This window comes from Pantherophis guttatus, chromosome 1 (genome assembly GCF_059756535.1).
Source record: "Pantherophis guttatus breed Tessera chromosome 1, ASM5975653v1, whole genome shotgun sequence".
NCBI classification, from domain to species: domain Eukaryota; kingdom Metazoa; phylum Chordata; class Lepidosauria; order Squamata; family Colubridae; genus Pantherophis; species Pantherophis guttatus.
The window spans coordinates 46,383,379-46,404,413 of NC_142063.1; the positions used below are offsets into that span (position 1 = coordinate 46,383,379).

The 21,035-nt window shown below is 38.2% G+C and overlaps 1 protein-coding gene across 1 annotated transcript in view; it reads left to right on the plus strand.

Moving 5' to 3' along the window:
- Positions 1–17,169, plus strand: part of CATSPERB (catsper channel auxiliary subunit beta) — a 98,875-nt gene extending 81,706 nt beyond the window's left edge. Inside the window, exons 21-27 of the mRNA XM_034418339.2 lie at positions 1,460–1,669; positions 5,376–5,486; positions 5,808–5,918; positions 9,373–9,511; positions 9,964–10,064; positions 10,673–10,747; positions 16,462–17,169. Of these exons, the coding sequence (XP_034274230.2) occupies positions 1,460–1,669; positions 5,376–5,486; positions 5,808–5,918; positions 9,373–9,511; positions 9,964–10,064; positions 10,673–10,747; positions 16,462–16,677 (963 nt within the window). The 3' untranslated portion in view covers positions 16,678–17,169. The remainder of the gene's footprint in view (positions 1–1,459; positions 1,670–5,375; positions 5,487–5,807; positions 5,919–9,372; positions 9,512–9,963; positions 10,065–10,672; positions 10,748–16,461) is intronic.
- The last annotated feature ends 3,866 nt before the right edge of the window (positions 17,170–21,035 follow it).

A 21,035-nucleotide genomic window follows, 5' to 3' on the forward strand; every position in this document is an offset into this window, starting at 1 on the left:
GGCAAGAGAATCACATTGGGACATGCAGAAGATCGGGTTGTTACCCAATACGATGATGGAAATTAATAATCCTGATGAAACCCACAATTATTATTATATGGAATATAATTATAATGTCACTCGGGTGGTTGTTTTTACTTTTATATATATAAGAAGATGTTTACTACTGATGGGGGCAGATATGATTGGAGATCTTGAATAAACTGTTGCATCAGCAAGCTATGTTACCCTATTATGGATGTTGGTTTTAACAATCCAGTGGAAAGACTTCAAGAAGATATTATATGGACTATAAATTTAAAGTTATTGTCTTTTCTTTTTTTATTTAGATATAATGGAATATATATATATATATATTTTTAAGTAGTGTGGGCAGTGAATTAAAGATATCAAGAATTGTTGTGTATGGTAAATTTGTAAGACAGTGGGTGAATAAGCTAGCTACAGACTGATTAGTTTAAGAAAAGGGATTTTTAAGTGATACATTTAGGGGAGTGGAGGAAATGGATAGAGTGGAATAAATGTTAAATTAGATTTTATGGGGAGCCCGCTTTGAAATGTTATTAAAGTAGGACTTATCGTATAGTTTTAAAGTGGAAGGTGGTTTTGAATTGTTGCAATAATGTATAGATATAAAACACTATTATGCTAAATTAGAAGTTATTTTATAATAGTTATAGTATAATGTGTTTGTTTTTTTTTTGTTTTTTTTCTCTTCTTCTTTTCTGAAATGTATGGATAAAGGGGGATTTATAATACTTTTAGTAAGTAAAGGTCAGTATTTTGAGGAGGGAGTAAGTAATCTGTTATGAATTAGGGTTTTTTTTTTGTTACGAAGAAGTCACAGGGGGGGAAGGGTGGGGAGGGGGGGTTAGGGAGGGGGGGAGGGGGGGGAAAAAGGGGGAAAAATTTGTATTTGAAAACCTTTTCAATAAAAAAAAAAAAAAAAAAAGAACCAGACCAGACCGAGAGCAACCCACCACTGTCCCCCTACATAAGCCACTGCCCTCTAGGAGAATGCCTGAAGAAGTTTGTATGAAGGCAGGAATTCATCTGTTTCAGTCCAACTACTGTACATTAAATTGTGACATGTACTGTCTTTGTGCCCAATTACATTCATAGTATTTCTAGGACTGCACTGCAAGATTCCTGAAAACAACAATATATACTTTTTTAAATGGATAACTTTTGTGTTATTGTTTCTCTTTTTAGCTGACTGGAAAGATTCTCTTAAAATTGCTGTATTTTATATTTGCTGTATTTCAATGTACAAATAATGTCGCCACTGAAGATATATTTCTCCCACCTAGAATTCTTGAACTATTGTAATGAAAGACAGCATAGATATTTAACCATTTTAATGGTTGAGCTTTTGTAGATATAGCCTTATGATGGGATAATAATTATTTATTTTATGTTGGGGCAAATTAATATTATGCTTTTTAATTATCATCCCTAGGGTAAAACTACCGTAGCTGTGGTTATGCCATATGCCAGTCTCTTATGTGATGTTGTATGTATTATATTAACCTTGAAGAGTTCCTGCTCCTACCTTAAAGCAACACACTATGTTCTACCTTATAAACTGTCTCCATCCGACTGGCTGTCTCCAGAGAATACCTTCGGGTACAATAATTCAGAGATTAATAAATATTTGAAGGTTCTGCCGGTAAGGATACTGAAGAATTTTTAAAATGCTCTAGACAGGGGGAAACAAAGATGTAGCAATATGGTCTCTGGCCACCACTGTTTCAGAGATGGACCTAATCAGACACCTGGCATCAAAGTATGGCACTGAATTTCATTGTAACCATTCCTTTAATTAGGAAATGAATTATTACTTTTTAAAAAGGATAAGGAAACTATAGCAAATTTGTCATGGGTAAAGATATAGCTAAATATAGCTTTGCTTATTTGTGAGATAGCATTGCTTAGCAACCTATCAAGTGTAATTAGGAGGTAAACAAGGTTGAGAGAATTGGACAATCTTCAGTGGACAATCATTCCAGTAGTAGCTAGTCTTCCTGATTCTCCATATGGAAGCTAGACGTTAGGAAAAAATCTCAGTTGGTGCAGTGTTGTTTTCCAAGGTGAGATCAAAAAGGTCAAGATGGCGGCCACAAGGGGTTACTGAAATTCTGCTCATATTTGTATGTGTACTGTGTGTGCAATGCACATAAAAAACAGACAGAGCTTCGACCTTAATAACTTAATATTCAGTACAATATGTCTATGTTACATTCCGGGGGAGGCAGAACAACCTAATTTACATTTATAAATCAATTAGGTCTATCCGACCTCACTTTACTTGTATCATATAAATTCTTCAATAAATACGACTCCTAATCTAGTTTGGGATTATAGTTTCCTCTTTGATAGCCAGATATATAGTTTTTCCCAAGATAAACATGTTTGTGTTTGGTCTCTATCTTTCAGTTTTTTAGTCAATTTATCTGCTTCCGCACAATCCAAAATCTTCTTTATAATTGCTTCCTCTGATGGGGTATTTTTATCTTTCCAGAATTGAGTGTATGTTAATCTCGCTGCTGTAATAATATGTAATGCAAGGTACCATGAATCTTTTTAAATATTTTCCGGTTTGGAGCCGAGTCAGCATGTCTCTGGTCGCCATTCAATCTCTTGGTTTAAGATCTTGTTGAGCCACTTTTTTATTTTTCCCCAAAATTTTACTGCTTCTGGGCACGTCCACCATTGGTGATAATAAGTGCCACGTTCAAGCCCACACTTCCAGCATTCAGTGCACTGTCCAGTAAACATTTTGGCCAATCTATCGGGGGAGAGATGCCATCTATATACCATCTTCTAAATATTTTCTTTATATGCCGTAGAAACTACTAGCTTCATATTCCCCCACCAAATCTCTTGCCATTTTTCCAGATGAATTGAGTAGCCAAAATTTTTCCCCCAGGTAATCATTGTATCCTTTATTATCTCGTCGCCAATCTCTAACCTCATCAACAGTTTATAGCTTTTAGAAATCATGCCTTTTTCCTGGCCCATCAAGATTTTGTCTAACTCCTGCAAGTCAACATTTATACTTTTCCTATCTCTGTCTTTTTTATATTTTGATTGAATCTGTAGATAGGTCCACCAATCCAATTGTAGTCCCTGGGAATTCAATTCCTGTTTTGGCTTTAGCTCTCCTCGTGCATTCAGCAAGTCTTTGTACATTAATTTTTTCACAGGGTTCTATAATTTTGGATATATCAACGCTTCTAGAGGTGATATCCAGCACGGTGTTTTAATATAGTATTTTTTACTGATCTTCTCCCAATTTCGAATTAAGATATTCCTTATATAATGCCAGGTAAACCATTTGCTTTGTGGAGTGTTATCCCGCCAGAGTGCCATATGCCAGCCCTATTGTAAATCATGGCCTTCTATCTTGTGGTGTGTTGTCTTCTTTTTTAATGACAAATGTAAATAAAGATTATTTTTTTAAAAAAAAACAGACAGAGCTTCAATCTCATAACTGTCATCTTGATTTTTTTTTTACCATTTTTTGAGGAGAACATTGATTGATGTTACCAAAGCAAGAAGTATAGGCAGCAAAAAAGTTATAAAGTACATGACACATGTTAAAAAAAAAAAAGGAGGGGGGGGTACAAGTACAGTGGCCATCTGACAATGATAAAGTATGTTATCTAAGAAATCATCTCATTGTGATGGGACTAGCTTGCCGCACTCGATCCTGGGGAAAGTGCCTACTTCAGATCCCATCAGCCAAAAAATTTTGGTTTGTGGGGTCCAGGAAAAAGATTTTAATGCTCTGGGCCCTTCCCTCTGGAATATTCTCCTGTCAGAGGTGAGGTCCACTCAAACACTCCTGACCTTATGCAGAGCCTAAGAATTGGACTCTGTTGCTTGGCCTTGGGGTGTCTGACTGTAGAGAAGATTCCCAGGCCTCCCATCATCTTGGTTTTTAACTTTTCTATTCATTTTTTCTAATTTTAACTGTTTTTAGTACTTTTTATTGAAAGCCAGCCACAAATAAATTTGTTCAGGAATATCATTTTAAAAATTCTGAACATCTCCCATCTTGTGTTTTCTTGCAAACCATTTTTTTGCAAACCGTGATCTTTGCCTCTGTTGCCCTAGCCATACAATCATATTTTATAGTGAATGCAGAAATCCAGCTACTGCAAAGTTCTTGGTCAAAGCTATTTGTCACAAAACATTAGGACTGTGCAATGTTTGGATTTAATCCCCAGCAAATAGCAGCATAATGTGAAAGCTTAAAGTAGTTATGCCTATTCCAGTGTTATATTTTTTTCCCCTCCTGCACATTTTGAAGCTTCTTTGAAGCCCAAATGGAAAGTGCTGCAAGCCATATTTTTCAACTTCTTTGTAGAGGACAACTCAGATGTAGCCCTGGTTTTGGATCCATCAGAACCAACTATGCCCTTCTAATTTCCTTTGCATCTCCAGACTCCAGGAATATAGAAAAGCCCAGGTGATCCCATCAATTTTAGGTCACAGATTCATAGCTAAGCTTCAGAACTCCAGCAGGATTCTTGGAATCCCAGAAGAGCAATTCCTAGGTCCCAAGAGTGAAATGGAGTGAAAGTCCAGGGGGGATGGGAAGCAAATGGGTGTGTCACACTTAAACTTTGTGTAAAGTTCTGTATCCTTTATTTGACTTGTATATTTTTATTTATTTATTTATTTATTTATTGAATTTCTATACCGCCCTTCTCCCGAAGGACTCGGGGCGGTGAACAGATTAAGATTTCATATACATATAATAATAATTTTTTTAAAATAAACAGTAAATAATAAATTGTATATGTGTACCTATTCCCTCTTTAGCGTGTGGATTGGGTGGATAGTTTGTATATGTATTTCCTGAAGGCAATTCATTTGCCTTCGATGAACTAGATTGCCCTCAATAGTCTGGTAAGTTAAAAAACCTGTGGGTTTAGTAGCAACACTGTGGCCCTCTATCCCTTATATGTAGGTAGAGATTTTGTTTTGCTATTCTTTATTTGAGGTTTGTTGGTTTGTTGACCTCACACTTTGCTTTTGAAGAAATTACTATATCCGTAAACTCCCCGGGAGTTACAACACTTCATTATAATTACAGACATGAGTAACAACTAGCTGGCTAATGTTTTTTCGGGGGGAGGGGGAGAATCTCCTGCACATGCATATTTGATTACGTAAATTATATTAAAGACTGGGATTTCTAGCACAATATTTAAAGACCACTTTCAGTGGAATCAGGGTAATTTCATAGGAATCAATCAAGGAATCATTTGCCAATGATACTAGTAAATAGGAGTTTGGGATTAGAAAAAGGAAGCTGAAGTACTCTTCGTATTCTCCAACAGTTTTTGTTGTTATTGTTAATGTAGGTGAACTACAGACCACCGTCTGTAATGGGAATTGCTGTTCCACTCACAGATAATTTTTATAATGCAGATCCAAGTAAACCTAGAATGAGAGATTATTTTGAAGGATCAAAAGTAAGTTTTGGTTATTAATCATTTTTGTCCTTTGAATTTTTGTCCTTTGAATGCCATGATTTTAAGACTTAAATAAGCTTAAAATACCTTGCTGCTATGCATTATGTTCATGTACAATGTTAATATACAAGTATATTCATAAATTACAAGTCACATAATAATGAAAAGCAGTTGCAAATCCCTTTCCATCGCTATTCTACCATTTAGGAGCCTACATGTGAATAAATGATAGTCAAAAAATGTCACTGACTTAAAAACCAGATCACTGTTTAGTCATACTTTGATTTTGCAGTTTTAGATCAATGGATATTTTTTCCACAGAAATCTGGAAAGTACAAACAGTGTGCTAACAAATCAAGCCGAGCCAAGTGCAAATGTGCTGATTATATGAAGCTGTCATTTTCTGTTGCCTTTTCAGACTGTAAAGAGAAGGTAAGCATTAACTGCCATCTAATTAAATTAATGTACTTGAAAAGGGCTTTATTCCAGAATTTGGGAGATAGGAACTAAAGACACAGTAACATTCATAACCAAATATAATCAACTATGTGATATTTAATTAGCAATATTTTTTAGAAAAAGTGTGAGAGGCGCACCTCTCTTAAGAAAAGAATTTCAACAATGGACTGTCCAACTGAATTTTTTTTTACCACCCAATATGGATCAAGAAGTCTCTACATAGATAGTGTGGTGGCCCGCCAGTGGCCAGTGGAGCTGGCAGCAGACTCGGACAGTGAAGAGTTTGGGGAGTCCTTGAGTCTGAGGAAGGATCTGATGAGTTCTCTGTGTTGGAGGCAGAGATTGGGCCAGGGCCATCCGACAGTTATCAGCTACCTTCGGAGTCAGAGATAAGAGGGGCAGAAGAACAGCTGGAGCCTGTTCCTGATGTGCGCATGCACAGAGTTGTCAGGAGAAGGGAACAATTAAGGAACAGGGGTCAAGTCAGAAGTAAAAGCACAAGGGGATGCTGAATGCCCCCCCCATAGGAAATAAATAGGAGCAAAAGGGGAGTGGTGTTTGCAGGAGACAATTAGTTTGTTTATTAGTGTGAAGATTTGCCTCACAGAGACTCCTTGCCAAGCATTTCATTGTACAGTGTTGCACCTGGAAGCTATCGGCCTGGCAATTATCCAAGGACTGATAAGGTCTGTGGTTGCAATTCATCCTTGAAAGACTGTTTGCCAGGACTTTGCTGGATGTGAATGCTAGGAATTCACATTAGCCAAATAAAAAAGGTTTTTTTGGGGGACAAAGCAGTGGTGGGTTGCCCCCAATTCGGACCGGTTCTATAGAATGAGTAGTAAAACCGAAGGGAGGCTCTGCCCACCCACCCCGACGTCATCAAAATGCATGCGCAGAAGAGCGCTCACATGAGCAAAGCGAGCATGCGTGTGTGGCCCCGTTGCAAACTGGTAGTAAAGGTAAGTAGAACCCACCCCTGGGTCAAAGGGTCTGTATTGTGATTTGGTGAAGCCTAGGTCAGAACAAGTAGTGTGCATCCTTAGTACTCTCTGAGCTTGGTTGTTTTCTTGCAGATGTTTCATTACTAAACTAGGTAATATCATCAGTACACCAAGAACCCCACAGTTCAACCCTGAGCTACAAATATTCTCTTCTATTGATACACAGAAAGTTTAGTATGCAAACATATCTTCCTTGAAATGAAAAACCTGACAAATTATCAGACAGCTTTGTCTCCCAAAAGGTAGAGAAGTAGAGCAGCGGTTTCCCAACTTGGCACCTTTGAGACTTGTGGACTTCAACTCCCCCACCAGGCTTAATTCTCACTAACAGAGTTGAAATGGTAGAAGATGTTGAAGTTACAGGAACCTTGGAGGGAGTGACCATGCAATATTGGAATTCAACATTATGCAAGCACAAGGAATAGAAAAAAACCAAACTAGAGTCTTGGACTTTAAGAAAGTTTATTTGTATAAATTTAGAGAGCTTGGGAAGGATTCCATGGATGAGAATCCTCAAGGGGAAAACAACCCAAGAATCTTGGGAAACTTTAAAAGTGAGATTATAAAAGCCCAGTCTAGCACAATACCAATGAAGAAGAAAAATAGGAGAACTCAAAAGAAACCAGCATGGCTGCACAAAGAACTCTGATAAACTGAAAGGCAAAAAGGACAAGTATACAAAGTGGGAAAATGGCACATAACTAAGGCAGAATATCAGAAAATAACCCAAGCTTGCAAAGATGAAGTCAGGAAATCTAAGGCTCAAAAGGAACTAAGACTTGCAACAAATGTCAAAAATAACAAAAAGCTTCTCTCAACATGTACAAAGCATGAAAAAAGTCAAGGAAATTATTGATCTATTAACGGGAGAAAATGATAAGAAGGTGACAAGTAGCAGAGAGAAAGCAAAACTGCTTAACACAGATTAGGAATGGAAGTCAAAATAAGCAAGAAAATGGTAAGAGAACACCTATTCACTCTAGATGAGATAATATTACTAGGACCAGGTGGATTATGTCCCAAGGTTCTGAAGGAACTGGCAGATGTAATTGCAAAACCACTGAAACATACCTTTCAAAGATCCTGGAGCACCAGGAAACCACTAGATGACTGGAAAAGAACTAATGTAATTCCCATCTTCAAAAAAGGAGGAAAAAATGGATCCAGGATATTACAGACCTAACAGCCTTACATCAATACCTGGGAAGTTTCTGGAAAAGATTATCAAGCAACGAATCTGCAAACACCTAGAGGCAAGCAAAATCATAACCAAAAGCCAACATGGGTTTGTCAAAAACAGATCAGATCAGATCATGTCAGACAAATCTTATTGCATTCTTTGACAAACTGACAAAATTAGTGGACCAGCAAAATGCTGTGGATATAGTCTACTTGGACTTCAGTAAGGCATTTGATAGAGTAGACCACAACCTACTACTTGATAAGGTAGAAAAATGTGGGTTAGACAGCATCACCATCAGATGAATTCATAACTGACTGACCAACCACACTCAATGTATAGTCCTCAACAAAACTGCATCTACATGGAGGGAAGTATGCAGTGGGGTACCCCAGGGCTCTGTCTTAGGCCCAGTACTCTTTAACATCTTCATCAATGATTTACATGAAGGGTTAGAAAGGGAACCACTGAAAATCCTGTCTGAGGATCTGATTATGGAGTGACTATTGGCCTCTAGAGCAGAGCTAGGGATTTTACGGTCCCCAGGCCACATCTGGCCCTTTGGCTGTTCCTGTGTGGCTCACCTAAGATTAATCGGTAATTAAAAATCAAATGTAAATAAGCATGCCATAGGGCGCAGGAAAAGATGAATCAAGTCCAGCTCTGCAAGTCACTGTGGGCTCCTTCAGTTGGCTGGCAGTTGCAGGAGGGCAAGAACACTAAGGACTATTCTGCACCTGTGCAGTGGTCGCCCCTCACCTAGAGCAGCCTAAGGAGGAGGTGGTGGTGCTGGTGGCAGTGGTCATTGCATGAGGGGCTTGGGCTCGGCCACCCACTGCTGCGTGGGTTGAAGTATGGCTTTCTGGGCGAATGGGCAGAGTTCAGGCAGGAGTTATGGGTTTGGTCCTCCATAACAATCCCAGTTTCTCAAATGACCCCTTGGGAAAATTAATTGCCCATTCCTGCCCTGTAAGACATCTGTGAGTGGGAGAGGAAGATGCAAAATAATACACGAAGTATCTCTTCTTAAGTCAGTTTCTCTAACTTCTTATCTTTCAAATGGAAAAATATTCTCAAAACAGATTGTCCCACTGAATTTTGACTTGAATGAGGCGAGTTTAAATACGTTTTTGTGGATCCTATATTGTCTGAATGCTATCTCATTTGAAACCATGCACCCACGTTGGTAAAAATATATAAAATGATTTTAACATCTCTGTCTCTATGGTTCATTTGTCTTTAGGCTCTGCGGATGAAATTTCCAGTAGTAAAGCTTCCTCTCTATTTTGTTGTGGAAGATGAGGGTCATTTTGTTAATCTGACATCTCCTTATTTTGTCACCATAAAAGAAGTAAATAATAGAACAAACTGGATAGTTTCAGGTAAGAAGCAGACTGCTGGGGTTCAGAAGGAATTTTTCTGAGAAATTCTGTTCAAAATATTTGTGTTGCCATGCTCTTTAATGCTCTCTTCCTTGTCAATAACTTAAAATGAAAAATATTGTTTTCCAAATCTATTTACTTTTCTTCATTTTCACTATTCTTGAAATGTTTCCACCCAAGCACTAATGATAAAGAGTTTTGATGATACTTCTCTTTACCAAGGTTTAAGTTTGCCCTTTCATCTGATAAGTTATCATCATATCAAAAAATCTGCTGCAGATAGGTCTCCATTTCTAATTTCTAATCTAAATTTTTAGTGTTAGTTTTTACAAAATGATATCTATATTAAAAACATAGGCTAATTCACCCTTTTTATGTAGGATTAATTTATCACTGTAATATATAATCAGACAATGTCTAGAACTATAACTCATTTAAACTATTTTTTTCAGGTACCAACGAAACATTTAGTTTGATAAAACTAAGGTTGTACTTGGAAAAGAAGGTCAAAACCAAGTTGTATAATCCAGATGGGCTAACTATATCAATAAGTGTAAGCTTCTAATAAAATACATATTCTGAATAGAAAAGCCAAAAGTGTTGCAACAATCTGGCATACCATATTTTGAATCCTATCCCACCTTGTTTTAAGACTACCATATCTTGGCTCCAAATTTCTGGATGATCATTAGAGGGCAGCGAGGAGGTACATGTCAAGTAGCTATCATCCAGGTTTTTGCAGCCCAAGTAGAAACTACATTTGTAATGATCTTGGTCACAATGACCAATCAAAGAAGTGACAATTTTAACTGTAGAGAAAGTCTTTGTTTTTGCACCAAAGGGAGAATTTTTCCATCCTAATGTTGATTACTACTTCAACCGATGTATCTTAAATTGAATACCTGCATCTCAAGAAAAAAAAATCTTAAATCATATTTGTTAAAACTGCATGATTTTGCTATCTATGATTTGTTGAATAAACAATAATTAGTTAGTATACACATTGCATTGCATTATTCCCATAGACATTTCAATTCATGTCCTTCAAAATGTCCTCCAAAATAACATTCATTTTAGCAGATTAAGCAATGTTAGAAAATGTATTTGTAGCAAAAGAAATATTATTCTGCACTAATAAAAAATAACATTTCTTTTTAATAGGGATCTGAACTTTTCCATTTTAGAGTATCCACTATTCCCGGAGTCTCCTTTTGCAATTTATTTGATGAATTTCAGGTATATTTTTCACAGTACTAAAATATAGAAGAATGTGAAACAAATCCCAAATATATAGAATAATTACATTGGCAAAAATTATTTATATACAGTAACTGTATCTTAGTACAAATATAATCAACAGCAATTCAATCTTCAATAAATTTAAGTGATATTGTCTGAAGTGTCCCCACAACAATGTCTGAGTGATAACATTTCTACAAATGAATATTGATAGAACGCAAACACTGCATCCAGTCTTCGTAGCCCCCAACATAATAAAAGAGCCGTGGGCACAGGCGGACTCTCTATTCCTTTCCTTGTAGCAAGTGGAACCTTTTCTGTTCTGCCCCAGCTACGGACCCCAAAGAATGCAGTACTAACAAAGTCCGTTCAAACCTTAATTTACTAATTAAAGACTACTAATGAGCTTTCTTAGTAGTTGTTCAAACACAAGTACAATAAATCAGTCTTTTCTAAACAAGGGCTGTTAATTTAACTTCATTAACAGCCGACAAGAATTCAAAGAACAATAACTCAGTTCTGAGGCACAGTATTTCAGATAACCATAATCTTACTGTGGTTGGCAGAATGCCCAGAAGCAACTTGCAGGAAAACTGATAAGAGAGAAACAAGAGCCGAATCAAAACGTTTCTGGAATCAAGATGCGAAGGTATTTGAACGAAGTTGTTTCCTGCAAATTGCATCAATCGTCGTCCTTCCTTAAATAGGCTACGGGAGTGACCAATTAGCCCCAAGCCTTACTCTCGAGGAGACCTCCTCCTGAGGAGCCACTCCTGCCTTTTAACAGCTCTATATGCTCGTGCACCGAGAAGAAGCTCCTCCTCTTCTTCTTCTTCACTTATGGGAGCTTCTGGAGATTCTGACGGTCCTGGTTGAATCCCCGCCTCTGGCACCACATCTTCTTCAGCCTCCTCATTGTCTGACTTGAGTACCAGCAGCACAGGCTGCTGGCGCAGCACCACACCAGCCTCCTCACTGTTGGAATCAGCTACTAGCTGCACAGGCCGCTGACGGGCCATAACATTTTCTGCTTCAAAGATTGATACTTTTGTTGTAACAGAAATACACAGAATACAGAAGAACAGAGTTGAAAGGGACCTTCGAAGTCTTCTAGTCCAACCTCCTGCTCAAGCAGGAGACCCTATAACATTCCAAATAAATGGCTGTCCAATCGCCTCCTTAAAAACCCCAGTGTTTGAGCATCCACAACTTCTAGAGGCAAGTCATTCCACTGATTAATTGTACTCCTTTGGAGAATAGGTTCACTCCCCTCTTCTTTCTGACATCCTCTCAAATCTTGGAAGGCTGCTTTCATGTTACCCTTAGTCTTGCTCTTTGTTAGACTAGACTAGTCTTCCATCCTTCCGAGGTGGGTAAAATGAGGACCCAGATTGTTGGGGGCAATATGTTGTTCATGTTGTCTTTGTTGTAAGCTGCCCAGAGTCCTCGGAGAGTGGGGGGCATAGAAATACGAATAATAATAATAATAATAATAATAATAATAATAATAATAATAATAATAAGATATACCCAATTCCTGCAACAATTCATGATATGTTTCAGCTTCCACCCCACCCACCCACCCTAATCATCTTTGTTGTTCTTCTCTACATTCTTTCTAGAGTCTCAGTATCATTTTATATTGCAGGGACGAAAACTGGATGTAGTATTCCAAGTCTGGTCTTACCTAGGCAGTATATAGCAGTACTAATAGTTTGTGCAATCTTGGTACAATCCCTCTGTTGATCTAGACTAGGACTCCAGGGGCTTTTTTGGCAGCTACAGCACACTGGTGGCTCATATTTAAGTGATTATCCACTAGGACTCCTAGATCCCTCTCACAGTTATACTATTGAGCCAGGTACCAGGTACTATACCTATCATTTAGTTTTTCTTACCCAAGTATAAAACCTTACGGTACTTTTCTCACCATTGGATTGCATTTTATTGGATAGGGCCCAGTGTTCAGATCTTGAGCCTATCTTGGCTATTCTCCCTAGTTTGGTATCATCTGCATTTGATGAGTTCCCTTTCTATTCCCTCATCTAAATTGTTTATGAAGATGTTGAAGAGCATTGTGTCAGAGGCCACACAATGTGACTATTTTGAGACAACCCAGGAGCAAAATACAGTAAACAGATGCTTGTCTTTCAAATAGTGGTTTATATACAAGGAATAATACATACACGTACTAGGCAAAGTCAGGCAATCAATCATCAGCTATAGCACGGAAGCACACACGGAGAGAGAGATACCCTCGCAGGGCTTCTCTTATAAAACAGCCTCTTAAAGTGATAAGTTAAATAACTGTGCTGACTCATTCTCATTGCATCATCATTTCAGTATTACAACCTTACAGCATTACAGCAGCTGATCAGCTCTTAAAGTATTTCCTTCTCCCCTTTAAAGCTGAACAGCTGAATGTTTTACAGATTCATGTTGCTTTCTATCACTATTATGTCCATGCCGCCTGCTTCGATTTCTACTCTCACTGCTACAAACACTACTAGTACCATTACTACTGCTGCTGCTGCTAGTTTCATTATCTAATGACTCTGTACACTTTCTATTATGGCATGTTCACCATGTCTTGGCTGAATTCCTTCACTTTCCCTTTTCACAGCTCACTTTCCTCAGTTTGGTTTATCTGTCTGCCTGACATTCTCTTTAACTTCCTCCATTTATCTTGTTTTTGCTTAGGCAATGACTATGACCATATCTCTTGGTACTTACTGGATTCATTACAAATACTACCTACTCTAACCTCACTTGCAGTGAACCGCTCAGGAGGTATACCTTTATTACACCTTTCAGGTCTCCAAGGTATAACTTTGTTTGCTTGCTTTGAGTTTTTCTTACTTACAGGATACACCCTGGACTTTGATTCCTTACAAACTGCGCAATCTAAATACACATTGCATTTCTTTATCCTAAGTCCCTCAGCTAGGGACTGGCATCTTCTGGCATCTTCTGCAGTACTCTAAAACTTGCATGCTCTAATCTCCTATGCAATAAATGTACACAATTGTCATGTGTGGGAGTGTTTGTAAGTGTTCATGCACAACCATTCTCCTGCCTTCCTAGAATGTACAGACCAGCCTTCTTAACCCCTAGCACACGAATTCTTCCACTTTCCTGATGATGTATTGTTCTCTAGCAAACAGTATTTCATACCCTTGGCTATCTAACCTGGAAGTACTCAACAGATTATGATCTAATCCAGGTACATATAAGACATTGTATAATGATTCTCCTATCTCGGGTACATATACCTTTAACAGCAGATCGTTGACCATTAGCCAAACTAACAAATGTGTGCTTAGCTGGTCTCAAGCCAGATAATGTTTGTGGATTATTAGCAATATGCTAACTTGCCCCACTGTCCAACCCCCGAGTGTTCCTGGAGTTTTCAAATGCTGTTGCTGTCAGAGAAAACGACGATGAAGAACCACCCCTCATGTATTGAGTAGCCTTATGCCCTTGTCTTGCTGCTCCTCTATTTCTCCTCTCAGGGCAGCGTCACTGGAGATGGTCTGTAGAACCACATATGTAGCAACGTCTCACTGTGTAAACAGTCTCAGCTGCTCTGCCAGCATCCTGGGATGTTGCAGATGTTGGCTTGTGCTGAGTGTTATCTCCTCCCTTTCCTGGTCACCTCTCCAGCCATTATTTCTGTTCTTCCTCCAACAATCAGCCAGTAAAATACATGATGGTTACATCATTCTCTTGCATAGACTCTAGGCTAGTCACAAGAATGTCCCATGGCGCGTCCAATGAACTGAGCACCACATATACCTTGTGTGCCTCAGTAAACGTCATTTCTTTTTCCTCTAATTCCAGGAATGCCTTTCTCATAGCCTGCAGATGTGTAGACATGCTCTCCCCCGGCTTCAGTTGTGCTTTATACAGTCTCCTTGTCAGCAAGACTTTACTGCCCGCAGTCTCTCTAACTACACACTGCACAACATCTCCCAGCACTTTTTCGCAAACTAGAGACCCCTTACGTGTATCAGCTGACTGTCCTCCCGAGCCAGAATTATGCTGGCTAATGCCTTTTCATTTCTTCTCTGGTCCCCATCATCCAGGACTGCTGGTGGATCAGTAACTATCATCCACAACTCCTCCCTTTGCAGGTACATCTCCATCTTTACACTCCAGGAGAGTAGTTTGTCTCATTCAGCCAAGACACCACAAAAACTCCTCCCCCCCCCATTATGCTGACAGAAGCCACTGTCAGAGTGACAGTCACTCTGGCCCTCTCTCTGGATTGGGCCCATAGCCTGTCAGAGTGCACACAGTGTGACTATTTTGAGACAACCCAGGAGCAAAATATAGTAAACAGAGGTTTGTGTTTTAAATAGTGGTTTATCAACCACTATTAGGCAATTATGTATATATAATAGGAATATATACATACACGTACTAGGCAAAGTCAGACAAACAATCATCAGCTATAGCATGGAAGCACACACACAGAGAGAGATACCCTCACAGGGCTTCTCTTATAAAACAGCCTCTTAAAGTAATAAGTTAAATAACCCTGCTGACTCATTCTCATTGCATCATCATTTCAGTATTATAGCCTTACAGCATTACAGCTATAATCTGGTCAGCTCTTAAAGTATTTCCCTGACACATTGGACCTAAGACAGAATCTTGGGGTATCCTAATGCATACTTCCCTCCATGTAGACATAGTTCCATTGAGAACTACAATGGATGTCCCACAGGTCTGAGCCCCTACTTGTCTCTTTCTAGAATTTAAGCAAGTTAAGCAAATATACCATTAAGGAATACAAATACAACATTACAAGACTTTGTCACTGATTGACTGATTTTTTTATTTTTTAAAACAAGGTGTTTTTTTTAAACAAACACACATAATATATCAATCCTTCCGGGTGTCTTCTCGGTGTTTCTTCCATGACTTCTTTTTCTTTTTATTACTCCTCCTATCTTAATTTCTTCCTTGATAATTTCCATTTCTCTGTTGCTATATTTCCCCCAAATTACAATACATTTAATATAACATTCTCCTTATTTAATTATCACAATCTTTATCTATATTTCCTTTCTAAAAAATCATAAAATTTCTCCCATATTTTATAATAATTCGTATCCTCTCTCTCTTTAATCATCAAAGTTAATCTGTTAATTTCTGCACAATTTAAGATTTTTTAATTATTTCCCCTTCCAAAGGGAGACTGATTTATTGATATTCATCCATCCATCCATTTATTCAGTTCTTATAATATAAATATAACCTCAGGTTACAACTGTAATGGAACCTGTCCATCACAATCATAACATATACTGGGTATAAAATGATTGGTTACATGACCTTTTATAAAATGGTTACAAAACTTGTTCATGTGACCACAGAACATTGCAAATTGCCATAGAGTATGGTCAGGTGTCCACAGGGGGTGCAACTACTGGATCTTCTAATTCAGGTCATAAGTACATCTCAGGTAGGCCCATCAGAATATCAAACTGTCACTAAGTGGTCATAAATCAAGGATTACCTGTACTGTATTTTAGCTGAAAGAACTCTTTCTGCTTCTTTATTGTAATAAATTTTCAAATCCGTATTTAATCTTGCAATGCTAGCCTTGCCTTCAAAGGTACATTTACTAATGTAAACTTATCTATCTAAAGTAACGTTTAAAGTAGTATGATTTTTCAATTTACCAGGATATATTTTTATTGCAGATTTATGTTGATGATTCACCACTGGCTTTTCCAGGACAGTATCTCATCAGTACAGTTGTAGCTGTGTCAATAGGAGGGATTCTCTTTACAGCTTTTCTTCTGCACATCTATGAAATCCAGATAGTAAATTTTTTTAAAAGGAAAAAACCCAGAAACAAAGTAGAATCAAAAACTTCAGTTGCCACTGAAGCATCATATGAAAGTAACGAATCATAATTATCAATTATGCCACAATGTTCTCACTGACATGCCAGTAAGCGGCTATTTTTGTTTAATTTGGCCCACAAGAATTGAAGGGTTTTGTTACAGTTTTTTTCTTATTAGATAACAAAAAGAATATTCTTTTATTTCTAAATATGACATTATTCCAGTCGCTGTTGCCATGAACTTCCTAGGTTTTGAGTGAGGAAGTCAGTTATGTATGCATTTACCGGTATTTTTTGCAAAAGTATAGACTGATGTTCAGAAAATGTCATTCAACAGTGTACAATAACCTAATTAAAATGTAAAAGAAAAGAGTTATTAAATATATACCCATTCTAACTCGGTATTTATTAAGTACCACTTATTTCTTGATTAAAAGTTCTGTAAACCAAATCTAGCAGTTATTGCAAGCATTGTCATTTATGTTAATACATTGCAAAAATAAAGTAACTAAACAAAGTTAAGAACAAACAAGATTAAAAACAAATGAATTTAAAAACAAAATTATGAATGCATTGTTCTGTATTTTACTGTAGGGAGAAATTCCCTAATAATGACGCTGATAAAATATAGATTAAAATATATACTACATTAAAATATCTCCCCCGTCAGCAAAAAGTAAATAAATTAAACAGGAACATTTTTAGATTTTAAGAAGTTATTCAGAGATAATTTCAAAGGAAAACAAAAGTACATATAGCAAAAAAGAAAGAAAAAGAGCCATGGTGGTGCAGTGGTTAGAATGTAGTATTGCTGGCTAATTCTGCTGATTGCCAGTTCGAATCTTACCAGGCTCAAGGTTGACTCAGCCTTTCATGCTTCCGAGGTCAGTAAAATTGGACTCAGATTGTTGGGTGCAATATGCTGACCCTCAAAACCCCTTAGAGAGGGCTATAAAAAGCACTGTGAAGCAGTATATAAGTCTAAGTGTTATTGCTATTGCTTTAAAAAACCACCAACTACTGTTACATATGTGTTTTATACATCCAGGAATTTGAAGCAAAGGGCAAAGATTCAAATATTGTTTTTTTTAAAATTATGTCCCTACAGATTAATATGGTTGGTTCATTTCCATATAGCATGAGAATGCCTACGAGAAAAATATGTGTGATATAAAATGGAACCTGAAATAAAAATTAGTAGTATAACAACATTCCTGTTCAAGGATTCAATGTAATACTTTGTTCTATTTCTCTCTCTTCCTTCTCTCTAAGTGATTCCCAAGGTTGCTGGCTTAGGAACCCCACATAATTCTCTAAAACCTCTAATTTCTGTACAGTATCAGAAGTTGCAATCACATCTGGATAAAATAAACAAAATAACAAATATCTAAGGTGACTATAGAGCCAAACATGGAGTAGATTTCTAATTTTTCATCCTATAGAACCAGGCAGAAGACGAGCCTCAAAAGTATAGAATAAAATAAAATATTACCATCTAGTGGTAATTATATAAACTGCAGTTTGCAGAAATGGTGTGCCTTAGATCCAAATTCAGATCAATTATTTGGGGGGGGGGCTTGAATTTAAATTTGCAGGCATAGCATGCAGTATTACTTTTCAGACAGAAAAAAAGTAAATGTCATGATAAGACCCAAAAATTTTCTCTAACGTGGTAAAAGAAAGAAAGTACAGAGAATTGTTAAAGATATACATCCTTGCTTGTCTTTGAAAGATATTATTGGCTTTGGTCTTAAATCCTGAAGTCTGCTTTGTTAGACAATAGGACAACAACTGGCTGTGTTTCACTTGCCTAGCTGATTGGCTCATTCCCATACAGGATTAACAATCTGTCTTGTATTTTGCCCTGTTGGCATCCATATACTTTACCAATACAATACCAATCCAGTTTGCAATACTAATACAGAATATTAGCTGGTAGCTTGAGAGTTAGTTTAATTCCCTTAAATCTGTTGACTAGAATCCAGACTTCTGTGATTGATGCCTTCCTGCACAGGAATCCAAATGCTTTGACAAAGTCTGGCTTTTTCATTTCCCAGCTGCTGTCCTGTAGTCTCAGACTTCCTTGTTTGAAGTCTGCTGTACGTTTTGAGTTTCCATTGGGGCACTGATCTCATTTGCTCCAGCCAGCCCCAGATACTGAAGAAGAACTTGTCTTCTGTTTCTGGCTAAAGAGGTCACTTCCATCTTACTCTTCTTCTGTCTGGATGCCAAGATAGGAAAAGCTGATTCCCAACACTTTCATATCAATTTCATTACTGAGATTCTACTGAGACAATACATGAGCAATACACTCATCTATACACAATACAATACACGAGTCTATACAACAGCGGTCACCAACTGGTGGACCATGGACCACTGGTGGTCCGTGAGAAAATTTTGGTGGTCCCCAGAAAAATTATTTGCATTTTTTATATTGCACTAAATCAGGGGTCCTCAAACTACGGCCCCTGGGCCGGATACGTGCAATGAACATTTATGTTGCTGCAGAGAGTCTCCCCCTTTGGGGTCTTTTTGTGTGGGTCAGAGGGGGGGCAGAAATTCTGGCTTGGTGTCTGCTTCAGCCTCATGATGCGGGACTTTGGGCGAAGGCTGGAGGGAAGGGCCGCTGGTGGCGAAGGGCCTTGTTCCAGTGGGACTGCATCATGGCCTGGAACTGGCTGACTATCTCAGCCTGCTGAGCCTCCAGGCACTGGTATCTGGCCTTGCACTCCCGCAGATCTTCCCTCTGTTTGGAAAGCCTATGCTCGTAGTCCTCAGTGAGATGCTTTTGTTAAGCCTCCTTCTCGGTCAGATCCAATTTGACCTGAGCCAGCTGTTTTCCCAATACTTTCTCATAGTGCTGCTTAGCTCCAGCAACTGCTTCCTGTTGGGGCTCTAAAGAGCCCGGGCAGAGTAGCAAGTAGAGGCTGGCAAGGTGCCCCTCAAAGTGAGTGACATTGAGTTAGCCATGCCCACCCAGTCACATGACCATCTTGCCACGCGCACCCAGCCAGTCATTAAACAGATCATATTAGTGGTCTCCGGGATTTAAAATTATGAATTTAGTGGTCCCTGAGGTCTGAAAAGTTGGTGACCCCTGCTCTACAATACACAAGCACACAATAGATACAAACTTAAGGTAAACCCAGGGGTTGGTTCTACTTACCTTTACTACCGGTTCGCAACGGGGCCACTCGCGCACTTGCTCTTCTGCACATGCGCAGAAGATGATGTCGGGGTCGGTGGGCAGATCCTCCCGCCGATTTTACTACCGGTTCTGTAGAACTGGTGCAAACTGGGGGACAACCCACCACAGGGTAAACCGCTCCAAACTTGATTGCAGAAAATATGACTTCAGCAACAGAGTGGTCAACGCCTAGAATGCACTACCTGACTCTGTGGTTTCTTCCCCAAACCCCCAAAACTTTAACCTTAGACTGTCTACTATCGACCTCACCCCATTCCTAAGAGGTCTTTAAGGGGTGTGCATAAGCGCACCAGTGTGCCTACAGTCCCTGTCCTAATGTTCCTTTTTATTCGTATCCATTTCATGTATTCATAATCATGTTTATACTTATACCTGTTATCTAATACATGCTTGATGAAATAAATAAATGAATAAATATTCTTTCACTCTCTTGGCCCTTGGCTCTTTCACATGTTTTTTGGCAGTAAATGACTAAATAATCCACATATATAAGATATAGGTCATCTGTTGTTTTGAATCTGGAATAAAGGCAAGGGTCAGATTTATACCTTGCATGAACTCTTCCTTGACAAGAATAATATATAGTTCATCCTTTCATTCCAGGCTCTAACTGATTGCCATGGGGCAATCACCCTAACCCTTCACAATGTCAACATTACCAAATACAGGATCCTTTTTCATCCTCCCTCCCCCCCCCCTCAAAACTTCTGTCTTCACCTCTTTCATTGCCAAAAAAGGACTACAATCTGAAAAAAAGGATTTATCTTCCTGTCTTCCTTACATCTGTACCTTGGTTTTTATAAAAAGAAAGCTAATTCTTCAAGGTCTGATTACAAACTTATAAATCATGTGGCCATTGCAAATCACTACCCACTGCTTCCAAATAAACTTGATAAATCAGAGGAGTGCTTACAATTTGATCTGGATGAAAGAAGGGCTTGAGCACATTGACACTTGATACGACAAATATGAATATCCAATAATACCCTATAGTCTTATGCCCTATAGTCCAGCTGTATTTTTCAGATTCATGAATTAGACATTTTCAGACACTTTGTGCAAATATGTAGTAGTTTATCTGAATTACATGTTGATTTTTTTTTCCAGAAAAAGCCATTAGTTATACTCATGCCACAGAAATGTATTTCAGCTCCTATGCTGATATCTGATATTTGGAATAACAGATCTCTAAAGAAGGCATGCAGGTGCATTCTGCA